This window comes from Pterocles gutturalis, unplaced genomic scaffold, assembly GCF_000699245.1.
Source record: "Pterocles gutturalis isolate BGI_N339 unplaced genomic scaffold, ASM69924v1 scaffold39004, whole genome shotgun sequence".
NCBI lineage: Eukaryota > Metazoa > Chordata > Aves > Pterocliformes > Pteroclidae > Pterocles > Pterocles gutturalis.
This window is the reverse complement of record NW_010137094.1, coordinates 513-23,885: the sequence shown is the minus strand read 5'-3', so window position 1 is coordinate 23,885 and position 23,373 is coordinate 513. Positions and strand designations below refer to the sequence as shown.

At 42.1% G+C, this 23,373-nt stretch overlaps 1 protein-coding gene across 1 annotated transcript; it reads right to left on the bottom strand.

Annotated features, from left to right (window-relative positions):
• Positions 1–578: 578 nt before the first annotated feature.
• Positions 579–22,117, bottom strand: KLHL20 (kelch-like family member 20). Its single transcript, XM_010082525.1, has 11 exons — positions 22,053–22,117; positions 14,698–15,271; positions 10,267–10,425; positions 9,013–9,101; positions 7,689–7,810; positions 7,134–7,317; positions 5,794–5,937; positions 5,452–5,585; positions 4,616–4,824; positions 2,850–2,956; positions 579–1,132 (listed from the first exon to the last, which is right to left on the bottom strand). The coding sequence occupies exons 1-11, from the start codon at positions 22,073–22,075 to the stop codon at positions 1,048–1,050; spliced, it is 1,830 nt and encodes a 609-aa protein (XP_010080827.1). The 5' UTR covers positions 22,076–22,117; the 3' UTR covers positions 579–1,047.
• Between the last annotated feature and the right edge of the window lie 1,256 nt (positions 22,118–23,373).

The window sequence follows — 23,373 nt, the reverse complement described above, 5'->3', positions numbered from 1 at the left end:
GTGTCCCAGCTTCAGACAAGAACTTGTATCTAGCAGGTAATGTGAGAAAAAGGTTCTTATAAGTAAGCAACAACTACTCGTTTCTAGGTTCATATTACAGGGGAGGGGAGAGACAACAGCTGAACTTTTGTACCATACACTGTACAGTAAAAAGGCATCATTTGAAATACTTTTCACTCTCAACCTTTTTGGGCACTTCACTGATTCAGTCGATAGATGAGAGGTCCAGTTCTACTTGCCTCCAGCAAGACTGAAAAGATACTCGGGGCACCCATCCTCATAGCTCTCCTGTACTCTAAGAGACCCTAAAACATACCACAAGGGTTGGAACCACAATAGTGGGCAGGACATAGCCCTGCCCTAACCACCGGCTTGTCAAAACTCAAATCGCACACGCACATATACATATATATATATAAAAAATACATATATATATGCACACATATGTATATAAAAAGCTGGAATTATCGCTGGGAGCGATACAAAGAAAATACATGATACAAATTAAATGAAAAAATAAATATACTCTGTGCACAGAAAAGCTTCTGTGCAAAGGTGGCACCTTGCAGGTCAAGTACTTTTTTGAAGCTCTCTGTAAATAAGGCAAAAGCAATGTTTTCTGTATCGCTTTCCTCTTTCACCCACCATACAGCTGCCACATCCACTGCTCACACAGCAGGAGGGAAAGCAGGAAACCCTCCTCCTTGCCAGACTCCCAGTATAGCATGTGGTCTCTGCATCAGCATTGTTTACGCTACAATAACTTTTGCAGTTTGGTTTATTCAAAAATGTAGACTATTTAGAAAAAATACGGACGTAAGCAACACTTCTACTTTTGTCCAGTGGTTCCCTGGAGTCTGACAACATGGTCTCCCATTGGGCACACTCTCACAGAAGTAATTTTTATGATTCCATAGAAAGAGTCACCGGCAAAGAGTTACATTGGATCTAGACCATGCATACAAGAGCTGCAAAGAGGTCCAGTGTCAACAAGTCTTCAGTTTTTTCTAGGAATGAGAACCAAAGGGTCTCCCTCCCTCTTGAAGCTTACCATATATGGGATTCACAGTGTGTCATTTTGATAACACCTACTCCTCCTCCCAGCCGCCGGTAGTTCATCCCACCATACAACCTGCAAAGACAAGGTTTTAGTGGTCACACCAGTTCAGCTCCTTCACGGAGCTACCATGGGAAAGACTAAACCAGCCCTTGTAAGCACAGTTCCACCATTGTTAGCCTCTGGTTAAAGCAGACCATGACAAGTGTCAAGTTCGGTAGCAGGTATCTTACATACCTCCAAGGTAAACAGCTGTATTTGCTCATGGCTTTCTCTCTCGAAACAGAAACTGCTTCTCATTTTGACAGAGCAGTTTTCTGTTATTCAAGTAATCATTTGCTTTTTCCCTGTCTGGTAATGTGCAAGATAGAAAAGAACTTTGCAGACTAGCTGACCTTGGGCTACATTTTGGGTAACACAAGAGCAAGGGTAGGTTTGCTACTTACAATTCAGCTAATTTCTATTTCTAATACCCTAAATTCAGCTGATCCAACCAAGACATAACACAGCCCAAGCACCATCTGTTTCTCCCAAATGAAAAATACATGTTACTGAAATGGGGCGTGCATTTCATATGGAACTCTGATCCCTATAGACTCCAGCATCCTACTCACTTCAGCTGCATACTCCCCTCTGTGCCACTGAAGTCTGCTGGCAGAAACAGAAGAAGCAAGTACTTCAAACAACTCCTGCCGATGCAATTTGTTAAACCTGAATTGTGTTGGAAGTATTTCTCGGTCAGGCTAGACAAATAAAAAATATCCTTCATTGAGCAGGAAGTTCAGCGAATAAAAGAAAGAGAAGACCACAGATGTTGATCAACTATATTGAATGCAGTGGGAGAAAAAAAACACAAGCTAATACCTTGAACAACCTCCTAAACTTCTGTGAATGCTAGCCTAGGCAGTAACTCCTAACTCTAGACATCTTATTACTGTTACCGTCACTGGAAGTATCTGAAACCATTCAGCTAAGGAATAAGAAGTAAGTATTACTCTCTACTCAACTGGTTTTCTCAGGAGTTCAAAATGCATTGTCCATAACTCAACAAACAAGGGCAAGTTCCTCCACTGCTCCTTATGACGGCTTATCTCAGCAGAAGAGGGTTCATCTACTAGTATTACTAGGTGGGAAGGAATAAGGACATTAATTTATTTCTCTTCCCCAGTCCTGCCAGACTACTAAAGCAGCAAAAATACACATAGGAGCTTGAAATTTAATACTAATTAGATCTGGGAACAAATACACAGGCAATCGCTTTCAAGTGTAGTTATGACTGGAAGAGAAGTAGGAAAAATAGCCTTTCTGCTCAGTACATGGTTTTGATGAGCAATTTTGTATTATTTCTCTCAATTTGTAAATCAGCTGAAATTCTTCTAATTGTCGTATTGCCAATTTAAAGGGGAAGAACATCATATGCTTGAAATGTTCTGTTTCAGTTCCTCCAAAAGGATCTGGAAAACAGAGCCTCAGCTTGAAAGCAAAAAATGAGTAGGCTGAATTCTACATCATGACTGCGAGCGCCTTCTGCTAAGGGCAAGCTTAGTTTTACTGGGAAGCAGAAGAGACAGCCCAAAATAAACAGAAGGGGCCTATCTCCCAGCATGGTCCGTTTCTGTTATGTTCGAAAGCAGCATATAAAAACAAACTAGGTTTTGGTATGACCTTTTGCTTGCTACCCAACAAGCCTGCTAAATAATTCCTTTTCTCTGGGTCTCAATAATCTATCCATACATCATTTTCCTACCGGCAAAAGATGCAATGAGACTTTGGTCACAAACTTAACAGTTACCTCCATGTGTTAGCATCTGGATCAAACACCTCGATGGTCTTCAAGTACGTTGTCCCATCAAAGCCCCCCACTGCCATCAGTTGGCCATTTACCACTGCGAGACCAACCTGCAAAACAACCATATCACAGATAGTAGCTATTTAGCTGGGATGTCCCAAAAAGACAGGTCATGAAAAGAAGGGTTACAATGCAAATATAAATAAAAGGATTTAATAACCATGTTTGGTGAAAGGCAGTCTGCAGTAGAGGGTTTTTTTTGAGGAAAAAAGGACAAACAAAATAGCCTAAAAAATAACAAGACATTAATAGTTAAAGATATATCTCAAAATAGAGACTGTCAAAGAAAAAGCAGAAGGTTCCCCTTGTTACCACCTACGAGAACTAGAAGTGCTTACATGATAATAGATACATGAGAACCTAAGCCTTTATCAGCCTGGACTGAAAAAAAATACTGACAAAGTATGACACGCACATACCAGAATATCTACCAGCCTACAGCCTGGAATGCTTGCTTAAACCAGGAGAGCCATATGTAAGCCCCTGCCCCATTCCTCTCGGTCTGGAGCCTGGACATCTAAGCACCTCAGCCTCCAGCCTTTCTATTTTCTCTTTCTGCTGAAGCACAAAATCACTGAAATCTCAAACAGTTCTGTGGTTTAGGAAGATCACTTCCAGTGAAAATATCTCATGGTGTTAACAGAAAAAAGACGACAAGAACACAATGTAAAGTGCTCCTTGTTTTGGCTTTGAGGAAGTTTGAAATCTTAGGAGGGCTGCAGATACTGATGCATCTGTTTAGCAGTTTTCTACAGAAAGCAAATATAGAAGCAGCTCATGAAAAGTCAATGCCGAATCAGTAACTAAAAAGGATGGTGTTGGCCAGTGCACTACATGTTTTAACGATGGAATAAATACGTATTCTCTTCCTCTAAAATCAGTAGTTGTTCGAATTATGATTCATCCTTGCCTCACCAGACATTGAAATATTAACATCCACTCTACTACTATACTATACTATCCAGGACGAAATGATAAATATTCACAACACTTGCATCTGCCCAAACACGATGACTACTTAAAACACTATGTTCATCTTTTGTTCACATGTCTGCAGAAAGCAGGAAGATCAGCAGTTGACGAGAACATGCTGTCACTCCCCATCCTCACAGGATTTGGTGAAGAGAGGCAAGGTACTAAGAGAAAGCCCAGAAACCCTGTTCCCACACACATCTGAAGGCAAGGAAAAAAAACTTGGCTGAAGGTTTGCATCTAAATACTAATGTCTGGCCAGTTTCCCAGCTCCTTCTTCTGTGTAAGTAGGTATGTTCACCTAACTCATGCAAAGCACACTGCAGGAAGAGACCCAGGTACTAATTTTGGTAGTCTTCTCTAAGACAATCTCATACCAAGTATGGCTACTTCAAGTAAAAAGTTAAAGGACTCTTCCATCTCAGGCCTAATTAGTTGACTCCATATAAAAGACCAAAACTATTAAAAAAGACCTTGAAACTGCTCCATTTCCGCATCCTCAGGTATGTTCAACAGCTGCCTATGGCATAACACTACTACCACTTCATTCTCTAGTTTTGCTGAAGAGCTTTGACTTTCTGCAAACCTTTCCCCTCAAAGAAGAGAGGTGGAGGTACACAGGAAGCAAAAGAGAAACATCCTAAGATGACGCTACCCTGTGCATCCTGGTTTCATCTGGGACAGAGTTAACTTCCTTCATATGTATAGTACAGACAAGCAAACCAAGCTAAACTCACTCCACTCCGGCGGGATGTCATGGCCACGACAGGAGACCACTGGTTGGTTCGAGGGTTGTATCTCTCGGCACTGCTGAGCTCTGTTGTATCATCTCTGCCTCCCACAGCATATATCATGTCTTGGTACACCGCACAGCCCAGATGCTTCCTCCTCGTCCCCATGGGTGCAATGGTGTGCCAGCGGTTCTCCTGGGGATTGTAGCGTTCCACTGCAGAGGAAATGACACATCTTTGGACAACAGTGTTGGCAGGCAGTGCAGGGTTAGCGCTTTTGTACCTGCATCCAAAGTATTGCTCAATCTGTAAAGATGCTGCAATTTCCACACACTGAAAATATGATGAACCAGTTTGTTATCTCTCACTCTAACGCTCTTCTTCTGTAGAACGCTTGCTATTATCTCTTCTGCCTCCAGTCCTATGCAGTCAATCCCATTCAGCATCTGCACTCAAGAGTGAGCTGGCAATGCTACAAACTGACCTGCATTCCATTTTGCAGTAGTTCTACCTTTGGCACCTTCCTTCCTACAGCAGAAAAGGGCTAGTGCAGGGAAAAAAAAAAGATGTGCTTGCAACTGTTATGTAAATGATCAAAGTACTGTATTCAGGATACACTGTCAAATGCAGCATCAAGAAAAGAAAATTAAAAAGTCACACATAACCAGGTAACAGGAACTCGCAACTCTGGAGAGTGAGTTACTGTATAGCAAAAATCATATTTAAATTAGAAAAAACACAGCAAACTAATCACTGAATTATTCAACAGCTACCTGGGGACACTAAGGACAAACAGGACCATGATAAGTGCTGACTGCAATAAGGGACAGCAAAAGGCATACCAGTATTGAGAGGAGAAGTCCCATCAGAGCCTCCCACAGCATAGAGGAAGCCCCCTAACACAGCCACTGCAACTCCCAGGCGCCTGGTGCTCATGGAAGCCACTCGAGTCCATTTGTTTTCTTTGGGATCATACCTGGCAAAAGAATAAACACTGAAGGTCAGTGAAGTGTTAACATCTTCACAAAGGGGCAAGAAGACTGACCTTATTCTCTTCAAACAAAAATCCTCAGAAGATCTGTACAGTACTTATCTCCTCTCCAGCCCATCCACATCAACTGCACCTTCTAAAAGACCCTCTTCTCCCTGTGCCCCACTTTTTTTTTTTTTAAATTAAAAAGTACCTTTCCACAATGTTGAGACAAGAGACACCATCCTGGCCACCCACAGCATAGAGGTAGCCCCCAAGAACTGCTACTCCAACACTGGTCCTGCAGGTGCTGGTGGGGGCCACGTCACTGCTCCACTGATTGGTCTTTGGATCATACCTAGAAAAACACACCAAACAGCACAAATTGCTTGTCTAGGCAGGCTCCAGACTCTCCCATGCTTGAGAACCACTAAGGCAGTGAAACTTGCCTATCTTGAGCTTAAACTGCAACACAGCTATTTGTAAGCTGGATAAAACCCCTGAAGTGATGTAATGCATCCAATACATATTATTCCAGGGATGTTCAAACTGCAGCTTGAGATGGTTCAAACTGAAGATCAAAGGTTCAGGTTCATAAGACAGCAGGTTACCAGGGACCGGCTCACATGTGGCAACTCAAATCTATACAAAGAGCAGCAGCCAGAATTACTCTGCTGTGTGTTCTCTGCAGTTCACACTAGAACCGAGCCAGCACTGGGACCTGCACTTTGAGATAAAAGATGAAGGAAACAGATGGAATTGGAAATCTAGAGACAAGGAAACATGGTGCGTTGGAGAAAAGTGCAGGACATGGGAGATATAAGGCTAGGGTAATGATTTGGGAAGCTGGGAATATGTAAGGCGATAGATGGGAAGACGGGGAGGCTCAAGGAGAAAGGAGATATTTGTATAGCTCACTGCATTTGTTACAGGGCTGAGATTTAGAGTAGCAGGAGTGTTTGAGTCATGTGGCTTGTAGGCATGGGGATCGCCATATGCAGCTCCCAGAAACAGGAAGCTTGGTAAAGCTTGTTTGACTTAAGTCTTTCACAGGCTTAAACTGACCTATTTTCCTTCTTCTGTGTAAGTGCCAAGGCTCCTTAATTCTCTAGTTACCACTCCACAATAAAATTCCAGGATTTTTCCCTCAACATTTAAGAAATGCTTATGGTAACCTCACCTTCCTCAACAATGCTAAAAACAAACCAGCAATTGCAAAGAAGCTTAACCAGGATCATCGCTCCTCCCATCAATTATACTCAGACCCATCTCTCACATATACTTTCCGTATACCAAAGGCTACGTCTTGTCTCATTAAGCTGGGGATAACTTGACACAAGCTGCTACGCATGAAGTCCTAGTTCAGCAGTAAACCAACACAATACTGAAGGGGGTATGCAAGGGAGAAGGAAACGTAGGTAACGTGTCATATAAATTTCAGGTTTTCAGCAGAACAAGAACACAGCTGGAAAAATGAACACATTTTTAAGAGGCTGCACCCAGGTTTAAACATTCAGAGTTAACATTTTGCACACTGGCCTTATGGAGACCTACCTTTCTACACTGTTAAGATAAGAGGAACCATCATGGCCTCCCACAGCATAGAGGAGGTCATCCAGAACACTGACTCCAACACCACAGCGTCTTTTGCTCATGGAAGCCACCATCCGCCACTCATTGGTTTGAGGGTCATAGCGCTCAACACTGGAAATTGCATCCCCGCTACACCAGCCCCCCACTGTAGGAACCAAACACAAGAAACAGTGTCATAATACCGCACTGAGCTCACGTACTGTGTGTGCCTGGTACAAATAATCCCTCTGGATGCTGTCAGCCTTAACCCAGTAGCCCCATCTCTGAGTTACTCATTCTGAGGATAATAATTAGAAGACAGAATGTGATTTTCATTAGTGTAAGTTCAGAAGTACTGTGGCATTCATAGCACCAAAGAAATGACACAAGTAAGAAAGTGTAAGTTAACTCAAATCTCCAAATATTAATGCACACGTCACTTCAGAAATACATCGTAAAGTCTTATGGAAGCACTATCTATCATCAGAAAACCCAGACTTAGAGCTCCTGACCTATGCCAGCAGGAGCTATACATACCTGCAAAAAGCACTTCTCCACAGCGTATGGGTTTGCGTGGTCTAGTTCTTGGTCCTTGCATCAGTGGCCGCTCTTGGGGCAATAACAGATAATTTTTAGCTTCATCCACTAGATCCCTGTGCAAGAAAGGGAAACATTAATCACCCAATACCAGTCTCAGGAGAAGGTACAAACCAAAACCAATGGCAAGAGCAGCCAGCACTAGTCATGCACTTCAGGTATTCACAGATCACACAAGTGCATGAATAGCTCCAGTTAAAACGTACACTGTCACCTAAATACTCATCAGCTGTTTACAAGTCATTTACACCATGACAGCAGTAGAGTAGTATCAATATTTGGCCAGAGTTAATAATAGATATTGCTTGCTTTAAAGACTGATAAAAAACCGTGACAAGAGATTTAAAAGGCTTACTATGCAGAACAGAAAAACCTAGACTGCCTCAAGCTAAAACTTAACAATCAGTTGTTTTGCCACAACACCTAGGAACAAAACCAGAGTTGAAAAGCACACAAATACATAATACACACACATGACCAATAGATGGAGATAGTACCCTTCTGATGAATATTTTCTCCATCAGCTCTGGCCAGCTCACACTGTCCATCCATTCATGACTTGCCACCTGGACTAATCCTAATATTCCAAACCCTTGAATAAAACAAAAAAGAAAAAAAAAAAGTCCTCCTTCCCTCTACAGATGTGGAATTCCCCCACTATGAATGCTTATTCAGGAAGAGAACAGTTTAGCCTATCCCCTGGACTTTTTTACATTAAAGCACGAGAAAAACTGAGTGCTTTATAGATGATACAGAACTCTGCAGAACTAGATTCATACTGTAAAATGAGGAAACAACAGTTTCCCTGCACTAGCATTGTGGGAAATAGCAGACTCTAAACCCAGAGTTCAATTCAGTTATCAAAGTGCAGACTTTTCACATAGAAAAACTACTTTAAGTCCTAATGAGATCATGACAGCCATGCAAGTGGTAAGCTGCAATGAAAGGCCACGACTAGAGAAATAAAAAAGGTGAAATGGAAAACAACAGACTGAAGGGTATTTTACCCTTTGACAGTAGTCAAACTGTTCACTCAAAGTTTGCTATTTCACTGAAAACTTGAAAGAACAAAAACACTTCTTGGGCACACTACTGACTATCAGGCAAATAGTAAACACTTTTTCTTGCATCTCATCTCCCAGTTGCAAAAGAAGAAATTGCGAGGTATCACCCATTTACCACAAATCAGCAGTTTTAGAGAACAGATGCAAATAAGGCACCCAAATAGAGCAAAATCCAATTCTGTAAATTAATGAGGAGATTTTTTTTATCACTCTTAATAAGCGGATCAGAGCCCACTGTACCCACAAGAAACTTGGGACTCAGCAGTGGTAGACGGACATGCTGCAGGACCTAAAACACAAAACAGAACATATACAGTAAACCACATATACCCAACAAAGATGCAAGAAGCCAACTGGAGAACAACAGTGGCTAAAAGATTTTGATAAAGAGTTAACAAATCCTTCGGCAAACATGCACGGTTATTTACACATCCAAACCCTGGCACTTTAGTTAAATGCAGTTCATCTTACAGCACCTGTACCTTTTCAATATACCAATTTAGATATCCAGCAGAAAATCAGCGTTTGCAAGGGGACAATCCACTGGATTTATTAACAGCTGAAAACAAGGTCACAATTGAAAACCTTTACAAAATTACGGATGTCAATGCATTTGCCTGAAACAGTTTAGTTAAGAGTTTTTCCAACCATTTAGCTCTCTTAAATGTGACTGGTATTGTGCAGTAAATGAACAGGAAAAAATAACATGCCTTTCACAACAGTGCAGAATTTAGAGGCGCAAGCAGGTACAGACAGAGGGGCCTAAAGAGGCACACAGTTATAAGAGCGTTAAGAGCTACCTTGAGAACAGCAGGTTTTTCTGGTTTGGTTTGTTTATTTAAAGCAATTTTCAAAAGCTTTCCACTAAATAAACTTGCATTTAACGTCTATTTCCAAAGCAGAAACACTGAGGCAGGCAGACTCTTGCCTCTTTTGATCAGAAAGCCTGAGACTTCAGAGGCTTTCCGGCTGACAGCTTTGTCAGAATGGGTGCTTCTCTGTGAAATGGCTTGGCTTAGATGAAGCATCATATTTCAACAAAACCATTCTGACAAGCTCCAATATAAGATCGTGAGGGCTGAGGCATAAATCAAACAGCAGAGCTTAAAGATACAGCTCAAATAAAGACAAGCTTTTTCTTACCCACTGTGGTTTTTATACAACACTCAAAGCAATGCATGCAGGTTTGTCTGGAAAGACTCCTGATTAATCTAGTTTGGCAAGTCCTGCCTGTAAACAATTCAGCAAAGCCCCTATTGAAGGCTCTACCCACTGCACCTTCCACCCTAGATGAAGGCAAAGTGCAAGCCACCTAACACAGGTGGAAGTCAGAGAGAATTACTGTGGCTTTGCATGCATTCACAACTGTGACACTGCTGTGGCACCGCCACATCAGCCCTCATTACTCTTCCCCTGGCTAAAGCGGTCTTGAATGTTACTGTGTTCAAGATTACCTGTGGCAGCTGGGGTCTTCTTTCCTGAATGCTGTATTTCACCCAGGCCATCACCGCATTGAACACCTGCTCTTCGCTGCGAACATTTAACTCGTCACTGGATATAATGTCTATGAGCTGGTTGGCAGGGAGCAGCATGAACTCCTCACTCTCCATTACCTGGTTAAATGGAAAAGAAGAAAAAGAAAGTCAGGAGAGTGGCCAAAGCACCACAGCCATTCACCATTCCAGCACAACTCTACAATGGATAGAGTCCACTTGAATTAGAGTCTAACGGATGATCCAGTAAAGTGGCAAATACCCATCGCTGTTTTGACATGAACACAAGTGAAGGGTTCGCCGCAGAGGGCAGAATGCAGCCCCTAGCAACACAACAAAGACATCTTTAGATGGGGACACAAGTGAAAGGGAATTTTACACCAAGTATTTTTTTTGCAGGACACTTTTAAAGGGTTAAACCACAAAGCACATTAATGAGGTTTCAAACCTTAGGAAAAACAAAGCCCTTCCTTAAAATCAGTCTCCTTGTTTGCCGTGTCTAATTTATAAAGCAGAAACAAAAATGCTGCATACGTGATAAATACCTGACTGAAAAGTGGTATCGGAACAGAGAGGCTCTAGTCACAATAAATCCAAAACAGAGCACAAAAATAAAGAGTCTCAGAAACTAGTTACCAGAGGCATTGTAGAGAACAGGGAAACTCCTCTTGAATGCGGATTTGTGGCTGAATGGAAGATATTTCAGAACAAGGTGATGGACTCATTTGATCCTCTTTCATTTGCTCTAAACATACACACAGAGTTTGCACAAGTCCAGGTGCACTTAGAGGGAATCAGAGCCTCCTAAGGACGGATGGATCTCTTGTGAAATTCAAGCCACTGACAATCTGCAAACACATTCATTCCCTGAGTACCCAAGGTAGCGACCAAGTTTCTCAGGAGGGTTTAGCTGCCATGGGAGGACTGCTCACACAACACACCACAGAGCACGCGCCAGTCAGCTGGCGACTGCCGTGAGAGGTCACAGCGCTCACACACAGCCACGTCTTCTGCACTGATACCAGGCACATGGGAAAAATGCAAGAATCGAAATAAAGAGAACTGCAGAAATGCTTTCATTGATGACTGCCAGCCTGGCTTCCCTGCAAGCATTGCCAGTCTGTAGCTTGTAACCCCTGACAGTGACAGAAAATAACTGAATATTGGCTTGCCCTTATTTGTGACCACATGAGGATTCCAGGACTTATTTTACGATTTGCAGCACAAATTTTTAAAAAAATACATTCTTTGACACGATCACCTCAACAGCAGTCAGCTGTGCAGTCCTTTTAATTATCTACAGAAATTAAGAGCACTGAATGAATATACAAAAATTTTCAAGTACTGACAACAGCAGATATAGTTAAAAGGAACACTAGAGAGAGTGAGATCAGTTACCACGCTTTGTTCTAGGATCCCGTGGGCTTTCAGGGGCAGTAAGCGCCACAGCAAGGTTAGCCCACACACTTCTTCAGCCTTAGGAAAAGAACTGGGTTGGTCATTAAAGATCCTTATCAGCATTTTTCCACTGTCTCCCTCCCTTCTACATAGACTAGCTTATGTCTAAACTACCTCAACAGTTTGTAAATGCAGCCTCAGCCTCTGAAAACAGAGACTCCGGAAATTTATGAATTAAGGATGGTCATCCAGACTCTCCCTTTCCACCCTCAGAAAACCCAGCTGCATCGATGGCCTCGCAGAACTCAGACCACTGGAAGCACTTCTGCAAGCCAAGTTACTACTGGTATGCAACTTGCTAGTTTACGTAGTAAAACAATTATTTAAAAAGCTTTGGCTTATTTTGGCTTAATTATCAGGACACTAATAACTATCCAACTAAAATTAATGGTCTATTTCACTTGCTTACTAAACAAGAATTGGATGGGCTTCATTTTCTCTGCACAGTATTCATGTGCATTACTGCATTTACAAACAGATAGGAGCAAATGTCAGCGTATACAATATGGAGTGCAATTTTGTCTGTTGATACAAAGTACAAGTTGTTCATCCTTCAGATATTTTTTCCCTCTTCACACGAACGTCAGAGACCAAACAAAAAAATATGAAGGCTGTTCTTGTCAGTGGAGTTGTTAATAGAACTATTTCACATTACATGGGCAAGATTCACTAGGGGTTTTAGGCAACAGATTAAATTGAGGGGAATGGGAAACTTGGAAAAACATTTTACCAAGAAGTTAATGATGTAATGCAGCAATACACATAAAAATTAATAGAACTATAGGTTAGCACAGCAGAGGACATGAAGCAATTCAGACTGCATTCAAAGTAACTGCATGGGTTGGCTCGACGCCTAGTGCTTAATATTTTACATTGCCATTCAGGAAATTCCCATCTCACGTTTCTTTCTGCTGGCTTGGAGGAATGATGACCACACAGCCTCTGCAGAGAAAGGCACATTTTTTATCAGTTCTCAGCCTCCAAAGTGGAGGATGATTAAGTAGGCAAGTCACTGGCTTCCATCAGGGATTACCAATCCACGCTGCACATGGAAAATAACAGCAGAACAGAATACAATCCCAACACGCAGCACCATTAAGATTGTCTACAGTGGAACCAAAAGAATTGATCATTAAGGATAAAGAGCTGCAAAACTCGTGGGGCCCTGAAAAGGGACACCAAAACCTCCCCCAGCTAAAGAAATAATGCTCTAATCTAAGCAACTGTTTTCCAGAGGCTGTGATTCAGTTAAGTCAATTACAATTTGCATCATCTTTGAGGAGGAGAGTGTTTTCTTGAGTCCAAAACTTTTGCGTCTGTGTGCTTCAACAGGGGTAAGGAAGACAGGAAGCCCTCTTCAAGGGACTGCAGAAGAAAAGAACCCCATAGCAGGCAGCTCTTAACAGCCAGCTGCATGTATTAACACTAAAACATTTTAAAACAAAATTGTTATGCTGTTAAAATGTTATTTAGAGGCTTGTAAGCATGCCCTACTCAGGTAATAACAAGAAGAGCACAGATCTAACCATTAAAATGACCAAGCACTGAAAATAAATGACCATCTGGTTATCATCCTGCTCCCCAAAAAAAAACTGCAGAAGAAAAGAAATGCAGAGCAAGCACAGAGCACACTAAATGGCCAGCTAAAATGTAGGGCTTTTGGGAAATCACCAAGTTCTTAAAAAAAAAAAGCTCTCCTCAAACAGCAAATTCTATTTTCTACTCTTTATGGTTAGGAAAGTCGTATTTAATTGCAACTTTTAGAGTAAACTGGTATCATGCGTCTACAGTTAGATACCAACTATTGTCTCAAAATGTCCAACAGTCAGGTTCAACTGTGTTTGCTTCTGCTCATAATTTTCTTAAATACTACCTGACTGAAATTAATACAATCCCAATCTGTTTCCCCACTTCTCTGGGGAAACTAAATTAGCATTAGGAGTCAATACAGGAGTTACTCCCTTTGGAAAGGCTCTACCTGTGAAGCAGGTGAAAAGAGGAGATTTCTCTGCAGCAAGGCTACCTGTTCCAAGGGATGGAAGAGTGCAGTTTCTGAAAAAGTCAAGAGACAAATCCTGCTAGCAGGGGAACAGACCTTCGTGTTGAACGCACTCCTATAGAGCACCTGCTTCCAAAACATACAAATTCTTGCCCTTCCAACCAGGGCTACAGGAAAGACACCACTTTAAAGTGTTGGGTTCCTTTCCGCGTCTGGGTGTAAGAGAAAAGTAAAGACCCACTCTTCTCAGACTATGGCTCACAGAATCCTTAATTATTACGCTGATCCTTCCCTGAACCAGTTGCTGATAATTTCTTTCCCCAAAAATTATCTAGGCAGAAATAACAAAGAAAGAGAGAACAGGGTTTATAAAGGTCAGCTACAAATTCACACATTCAAATTGCTTTCAGACAATTTCTGGTGAATAGCAGATGCAAAACCCTAGTTCTGCTACAGCAAGGGAGGTGAAGACCCAACCGAGGCAGCTGTATGCTCCCCTAAACACCCACATTTCCAATTCCTAAACTCAACAACATTTTTTTTTGTTTTGTTTTATTGAGGTATTTTCTTTAACACCCATCTCCCCTCCAAACATACAGAATCCATAACATATCTGAAAGGGGAGTGGAATGTCACACCATCGTGCAGCCGTGCCAGATATAATACCAAATTCCAACTATGCCTGCGACTCTGCCTTCCACGTAGCGCTTGCCACACAGCTCTAAGAGAAGAAACACTGCGGATCATATACAAACCACCAGTGCAACGCTGTCCTGCAGGCACCTCTTCCCTTTGTCTTCCCCAATTAATGGCTGGCACCCATCGCTATTAGGGCACACACAGCATATGTAAAGTCAGGATTTAGAAAGAAACAAAATGAGAGTTGCTCAGGCTCTCACAGGACACATTCACACTTTTGACACTATGATTCTTACCTCCTGGAAGTTATGCTGTGTGAACTTGTCAGCAATCCTCAGCAGTTCACGGCATGAGTGAGTGTCAGCGAAAGCTCGGATGCCCAGGCAATTGGAAGGGTCCAACTGTCTCTTAAGGAACTCGCAGCAAGCCTCCTGGATCTCAGCCAGTTGGAGAAGGCAAGCAGCTGGCAACAAGGTCTGGACATTTCCCTCTTCCACAGTGATCTGAGAGGTGTACGCAAAGTCTATCAGCAGTTCCATGGCCCTCTCGTCGATGTCTCTGATTACTACTTCTGTCTGCCGACTCTCTGCCAGCTCCCCAGTGAACATGGCTCGGAAATAAGGGCTGCAGGCTGACAGAATCACCCTGTGGGCATAGATCTTCTTTGCACCAACTACTAGCACCACATCGCACAACTCCCGGTGCTTCCGGAGAAGATTGATGACTTCTAAAGTTTGTCGAGGGTGTTTGTCAGAGATGTAGGGCATGCGAGCAGGCTGCGGCACCCCTTCTGGCAGTTTGTTAGGATCTCCAAGTGTGCAACGGCTAGTCACGTCCATTCCGGTCTCTCCTGGTCGAGTACTGGTACACCTGCAGCGGAGGAATTCATTAGACAGGACCATCATCAACTAGTCTACCACCAACCGTAAACCAAAGCTCTACAGCTCGCACCGATCGCATAAAACCAGCAGTGCCTGTAGATCCATGCTGGAACAGCGAAACAAGCAAGGGATCACGTGAAAGAGGAATCCGTCTCAAACCAAAGCGTACCTAGAAGTAAACAAATGCCAACTTGCAACAGGCTTATATTTATACCTATTTTCAATATGCTTTCTATGACACACCGCTGTAATATCTAACTACACATACACGTTTATTAACTGAACCTCATAATAGCCTTGTGTGGTAGAGCAGTATTATCCCCATTTCACAGAGAGTGACTCAAGCAGAGATTGTCTGACTTGCTCATTGTCACTTGTGTTTTCTTTGACAGAGCTGAGAATGGATTTCCACTGCAAAGAATTCCAGCTGCGTGATTCAACCAAACTTCTCTGGTTTTCTACCTACATTATTTATAGGGTCGCTCATCACTGTAATATCTGAATGCACTAAACTATCACCCTGACTCCAACTTAAAATGGCCTGCAGCCTACCATGAGTATCTTTCAGGTTCACAGAATATCCATTTAATCACCACCTCTTCAGTTATTTTTGAATTACGGAAGCTTCTGACTCAGTCCACCTTCCCTGACATGTTTCAAAAGAAGGTTAATCTTTCCCAAGAATGGCAGACTAGGAACTGCAGAAGGCAATTGGGATTATCAGATCAATCAGGAAAAAGCCAGACCAACCAAAGCATCCACAACTATCAGCCTACCAAAAAAGGAAGAAAATAAAGTCAAGATGGTCACTTTGGAGGTAAAGAACCACTTGAGAACATATCAACCAAGTTTCTGCTACAGAACAGGAAAAAACCACTATCTTCCCAGCTCCATATGCAATGTTCCAGAGATCTGATGTTCTTTTTTATGGAAGTTCAGGTCCCTTTCCTTTATCCCTTGCATCCCTGAGCAGATGTCAGCTCTGCGAAGGTTTAAGTGCAATACCTCTCTGCACAGCAGCACGACAACACTGACAGATCATGCTTCACACCCTGTATGCTACTAACTGGAGAGAAGAGGAATGCAGTATTGCCCCGAGCCTTTCTGCAGTTCTGCAGGGATGAACCAAGATGACACATCTCATACCTCACTTTGCAGAGATGTCTGCCTACACCCCAGGCTTCACTATCACGTTGTGACTGAATACAGGAAACCACTGCCTCTTCCCACTTCAAAGGAAAACCATCACTTAGAGCAATTTAAGCATACTGAGCAAAATAACAAAATACTGATGGTTATGAATTATCCAGTGAGTGCACTGGCTGCTGGAGATACACTGAAAGCCTCAATACATCCGATCCGTTACCAGCTTCTCTGGTACACTCGCATTTGTGAGCTGTCACTACCTCACTTTGTTCACACTAAGAGTTAAAAAGAAATCTAACTTTGTTTTGCCATTCCTCAATGTATTTTGCAGCATGCTTGAAGGAAAGAATTAAAAAAAAAATAACCCCCATCTTTTCCTCTCGTTATTATGTCAAATGCACTTTCTAACCACAGGGAAACCGGTCTCTGCAGCAGTTCAAATTATTCACTGGCAGACTGGCATCTTAGCCTGTTTTCCCATTCCCCCCACACCCTCTCCTTGATCATCATATTCAGATGTTTCAGACCATTACCTCTTCCTCATATCTTAGTTACACAGATCCAGCTTGGTCTCCCCTCTGGGTTTTGCTGCTTGCTCCCGTTCAGCCTCTGCACCTTAAATGCCTTGGTTTTGGTGGTTTTTTTTTTATCCCTACGCTCCATCTTTTTTTATATCCATCACCGTTCTCTTTTTCTGACACCTCTGACAAATCCTTCTGCTGTTACACTGCCTCTCGCTCTCCTCCACCCACTCGTGTCCCTCACAACCCAAATTCACCTTGTGGGGTGTGACAGCCATTTCCAGAGCTCTGCCAAGTTCCCCACAAACAATGCAGTGAAGCTCTCCCCACAGCCGCATACACAAACCAAGTTTAATGGTACCCCTACAAAAACCCCAAGAAACCTTGGCTAAAGATTAATTTACTTAATTGGCTTACTTTCATAGTCCTTAGTGGCTAAGGCCAGAAGGTAAGCGATTTAATTTCTCTACCAAGAGATGGAGAAAGGTGGTGACAAAAATCCCCCTGCAGAGTCTAGCTCTTGCTAACCAAGCCAAACAGATTTTATTGTGCATTAGGCATTTCAAGCTATGTCAAACCAATCCCAGGAGAAAAAAAGAAAAAATAAGTACCCTATTAAGACACATGCTACTGTAATAATTTTGGACAGTTTGTCTTGACCAGGCTGTCTGTCAAAGTATCTAAGCACAGAACAAGCATTCTTCAAGTAAAATCTCATTTCACACAACTACACGAGACCCCAAGAGATGGCCCACATCCACGACAGGACCTCCTTCTGGAAAGCAGACCCCCTTTGGTACACCTGTAGGCTCGCCTCAAAGACAACCCCCACTAAAGCCAGCCCTAAAGCAGATCTCAAAGAGCTTTTTGGACTGGCACAGGTTCTAACTACAAAGGGATTAGATTAAGGCTATGTCTCCACAAGGAAGCCCGTGTACCTTGTCAATCCCACCACCCAAGACTCTCTGATGACACAGAGCAATGGGGTGGACCCGCTCATGCCACATGATTAGTTGGCCAGATTTAGGCAATAGTCCTAGTCCCTCCCAGCCAGGACAGAGCAGGATTTTTCTGCCCAAATGGGACTCTGCTGAACACGTCTTTAAATTAACTAACTGAAAAGGAGTCTGGTTAGTAAGAACTGGAGGCATGATTGTTCCCGTCAGTGTTAACCTGACTGCCTGCATTGTATCCAGCCTCCTTCCTCCAGGAGAGAAAGTGCTGGTTAATGATTAAAGAAAACTGAATGGATAGAAAAAAGAGTAATCATCAAATTAGCACTCCTGATTCATCCATAACTTTATCTCTGGGTAATGCAGAAGCCAGTGATCAATGGGCTTGCGAAGCTCCATACTGGATCAGACCAGATGCTCGATGTTGCTGCTACACACAGGCACAGAAGTGTGAATTAAAAGGACACCGTCTGATGGCAGACATCTCCACGAGGATAATAATTTAACTGCATTATGTGTGCATTATGCATATATATGCATAGAGAATGAAATGATGACTCAGTAGCTTAGAGGTGTGAAAGACAGAAGGCAGCACTTGATTCTCACATGGTAGGCTAGCTGCCTCCCCTCGCACACACGCACAGCTAAGAGCCGCTCCTGAATACTCGGGATGATTAAGAAGAGTTGAGGATCGGAGAGAAAATGTGTATGCAAGGATGAGAGATTCACACTCAGCTATGCAGACATTCTGGGATTAGCTTCCATCAAAATGCAGGGCTGGGGAAATCAGCAAATACAATGGGATTAAGAAAGGGCTGACAAAGGATCAGCTTTTGTAGCACGCTGCTGAAAACGTACAAATGGGAACACAGGCAGTCTGCAACACTAAGTCAGCTAAATAAATAGGCTGCTCTGCTTCCATTTTATTCAGTTATGCCAGTTCCCAAAACTTTATATTCATTAACATGGGCATCTATGAGACATCCATCCTTAGAGCTTATAGCAGCTTCTTCCAAAGTTCAAAAAAATATCTAATAACACAGATGTAAGAAAAATACCCTCCAATACTGTCATAGAGCTCCTTAACTTTCAAGTCAGAGTGGCCTGTATTTTTTTTGTTTTAGATAATGTATGTTTTAGAATGAAATTACAAACAAGCTTTAACAGAGTTCAGCAGAAAACAATGGGCTGACCTAAGGCCCATGAAACAGAATAAGTCTCAGGCTGGACTGAAATCCAAAATTATGCACTGCTCTAGTGGATTTCAGTAGCAAATTAAGATAACAAACCAACCTGGTAATGATTTCTGTCAACATCTCACTTTGAATTTAATGCATACACAAAGAAAATACTTCCTACACTCATTACAGAACTGCTAGGACAGAGACTCGGAGTTGGCCCAGCCGAGGGTGACACCTTCAGCAACATAAGTGACCACCACAGCACTGACGATTAAATGAACACAAATGCTTTATTGCGACAATCAATACTCTAGGAATTAATTAGTTAAAAACACAATTATTAGTAAAAATACCACCGACTCCTTTTCCTACATAGACAGCAAGGTTTAGCTATACGTTCTCAATGTGGTTGACTTATGCAAACAAGCAGATAAACCTGACTGCAATATTATTTTACATTACTCAAAATGAGAACGGCAAGGATCTGGTGTATTTACATTGTTTAGTTTGATTTTCACTGACCAAGCCCAGAAAACTCAGTTTCACCAAGAAAGAGGATGTCCATATGCAGAAAGATAAGGACATTCCTGGAATCTCTCAAAACCTTCCTAAGCCTTTTGCAGTTTGCCTTGGGCAAGAGCTATGTCCAAGCAACTGGTTAACCTCCTGAGCGCGTGAGAGGGCCCCAAGCCCACTGTGGGGATCTGCAGTCTCTCCCCCTCAGCAGGGTCTGGCTGCCTGGGCCCGAGCCAGCTCCAGCACACCACGGCTGGAACCTGGGATCAGGAAAGAGCTGGGTGAGAAGGAGCTGGGAAGAGTCTCCCCACTTTGGGAGCTGCTCAAGCCTCTTGAGCGCACTTGTACCCTATCACGTACCCCACTGACGCTGACCTGCCTAGTTGGCTTCCTGGCTTGACCTCAGCCCTTCCTCATCACTACAGACTTGGCCGATGAGCACTGGACTCCTGGCTGACCCTGGTCATCAGATCGGCTCTGCCCTCCTTGCTCAGGTACTGTGGGATGATGCCCTTCACTGGAAAGGTCCCCTCTGCCTTGCTTTTACCTTCAGAGAACAATGTTCTCTTGCTGCTGCCTGACAGTGAGAAAGAATAGCCTGCCCCAACTATCACTTCATTTCTAATGCAAGATAAATCCCGTCTGAACATCAATGCATTTTCTCTACTCTAATCTTGACAGGAATAGCTGCAATTCCTGTTCCGTTCAAATTGTACTTCCCATCCTCTGAATGCTGTACACATTTGATACCGACTCACCATGTTTACTAATACAGTACTGACCAAGCCTCATTCCCCTCTTCTTGCGATATCTAAGAGGACTCTCGCATGTGGTATTGAATGGCTGCAGAGCCCTGAGTAAAAGGATAAAAGGAAGTGCTCCGCCATCTGCTCAGCTGGACTTGATAGAAAGATCTGTGAGCCTGAAATCCAATCAGGAACCTTTTATCATTTTCTGCTAAGATGCACGGTAGAATAACAAACAGAATTTTTAACAGTCCACACAGAGCACTTTAATTCTCTGCATCAATGCAACACGCAGAAGACAGCAGACATAAAAATAAATTTAGAGCCTCAATTTTTCCATTAGGAGCACAAAAAATAAAGTAGAGAAAACACAAGAACACAAGCCAAGCTAGTCACCAATTTCATGTCATTTTGCAAAAAGATTTTAACAAATGGAGTACAACATAAAAACCTGGAAAGCCATGGCTTTACGTTGGTTAAGATTGAAACAGTCTCCATTGTGGAAGACTAAGATGGAAGAGACATTGTCTACTACTTAATCCCTCTTGGAGAAAAAGGAGCTCACTGTAAAAGCCACATACAGCCCCTCATTGTCTAAACCACATTTCTTATCTTGGAAAAAATACTGAACAATACATAGCCCCAGTGATGCCCATATCACGTCCCGAGGTTTACTCATTAGCTTAACTGAAGCAGCGGCACAGACTTTTTTTGCTGCGCTTGAGGGGTTCATTTAATTAAACAACACGGTGTCACTCTTCAAAGGTTTAAATTACTATTTCTTACCTCCCTACACTGAAACCAGGCTAATGGTTTCTGCAAATGCTGTAGCTAGAAATGCTCTACATATTCACGTATGGTTAAAATTCCTCATTACATGACTGTTTACAGAATTATCCATAATAAATTTTCCCTACTTTCAACATACTAAAGAGTGCAGACACACAGTTCTCTTTATTTCATTTAGAGGTGTAGAACATCAGGAAACTTTGCTTCCACGCAGCCTGTATCACATACAGAAACATATCTGCTGTCAAGTTGTGCCATGGGATTGCCATCAGATAGTGAAAAGCAACTAGAACCAGCACACAATCCTGTTTGCCAACCTGTCAATATGCTGATTTATTGTGACAATTTTTTTTTCTATATAACAGATAATGTTTGACATAATCACAGCAAGAATTCCCCTGAATTAAACTTCAGCTGCATCTTCAGCTCATTAGAACTGAGGCAGCTGGCATCCACAATTAGAAAAGGAAACCTCCGTTTCAGCCAAGACCTCACCCCATCAAAGGGACTAAATGCCTTTAGTTAAAGGGAAAAATAATGCCCCTTACAAATCAAGTTTCAATTTATTCCCAGGCAGTTTATTTTGCACAGTTTTAATACCCAAGTAATTAAATACTGGATTTTAAATATGATACTAAATGGGGAAAGTAGGGAGAGTGAACAGAGAACTGTAATAACTTGTCTTCCGTAGTCTTCCTAACAGCATACTCATTTAAAGACATCTGGTCTTGTAAATATTGAAAAATAAACACAATCAAGTAAGTACTAAAGATGAATGCTTTATATTCTAATTCTCCTAGCCAGGCCTTTAAAAAACACAAAGCCAAACAACATTTTATGGTCTAGGCACTTATGAAACCAAGTCACATGATATATCGTATTTGGATAAGAGGAGGACAGTTGTTTTTCATATCTTACCTGCGCATTGGCTTTCCGTCCATGCACCGTGAAGAGAAACCTTCACCCTATGCTTCAAGAACTGATCCAAAAGAAAAAAAAAAAAAAAAAAAAAAAGGTGATATTTTCAAGCAAGAGAACCTTCTTTCCTCTCTTCAGTCTGGCTCTAGGACAACAGGACTGACCACATCCATGTACTAATATGCCTTCAAGCTCTCATCCAGCTATAAAACTCGCAGCCTAGATTAACGACGGCTGGATTGCAGAGAAAAAAGCAGAAGAAAATATGATCATCGTTAAAAGTAATTTCACCACAGCTGCATAATGATTCTTTAGGCAAATGGAACACACACATCATAAAGTCAGTAAACTGTCTGCCTCCCTGAATCCTTAAAATTGTTCTGCCAAAGGAAAAAAAATAACTCAAGTAACAGGGCGCTCGCTCTCGCTCAGGGCCAGGAGGTATATCTCCCTCATACATTTACCAGAGATTTAAGGCAGGCTGGCACCTAATAAACAGCACAGTGCTGCTCAACAGCTACACTGCAGAGCCAGAATTTGATATAAGATAAAACTTGTGTCTGGAAGTTGAAGATAACTATGTGCCCCAGAGGTAAGAGGGATGCTAATAATGGTACTACATCTGCAAAGACTAATGATGCTGCCTGATGCTCACTACACTTCCACTCGAAATATTCATTTTCTGAGAGGAATAACAGTTGCAAACTGCACAGGGCTTCCATACTGAACCATTAACTTTTAATTCTAGTGTAGCGTAGATTAACCCTTTTTACAAGGGCATCGCTCATCCTGATTTCAGTTTTAATGATTATTCAGTTAGGAATAAATTTAATTCAGTCATTATTTAAAGCAGTAAGCCTACCTTTCTGTCATGTATTAAAAGAACAGAAGGGTGTTCTGCTTCTATATTGATATTCACAGACTTCTTCCCACCCAGAAACGGAATGAGAAATGGGAAACCAGTGAAACCAGAGGAAAAGCAAGGACAGAATGAGACTGACTAACTCTTTAAAATAAACAGAACTAGCATTTTAAATGGAAAAACTTAAATTTAGGAAAAATAAAGTCATTTTTGGAAGCCTGAGATTGTCAGATTGAAGCTCTGCATCCAACAATAACAAAATATTTTGGACACAATTTAAATAAAACTGCAAAATGTTTAGAGCCTTATTTGGCTACGTGAACAAGCACCTTATTTTATATGCAACATTCTCCTGGTACGTTATCACAGAAACACAAACAGAGCAGTTTGCCAGTTAAAGAAGAATAAGCTCAGACTTGCTGTCTTCCACAGTTGCAAATTACTGAGGTTCACTCTTTC

Coding starts and splice junctions, on each gene's coding strand:
- KLHL20 (XM_010082525.1), bottom strand. CDS start 22,075: ATGGACGGAAAGCCAATGCGCAG. Junction 5,586..5,793: donor TGTCTCAACATTGTGGAAAG/GTACTTTTTAAT, acceptor TTCTTTTGCCAG/GTATGATCCCAAAGAAAACA. Junction 4,825..5,451: donor GACTTCTCCTCTCAATACTG/GTATGCCTTTTG, acceptor TTTCCTCTGCAG/TGGAACGCTACAATCCCCAG.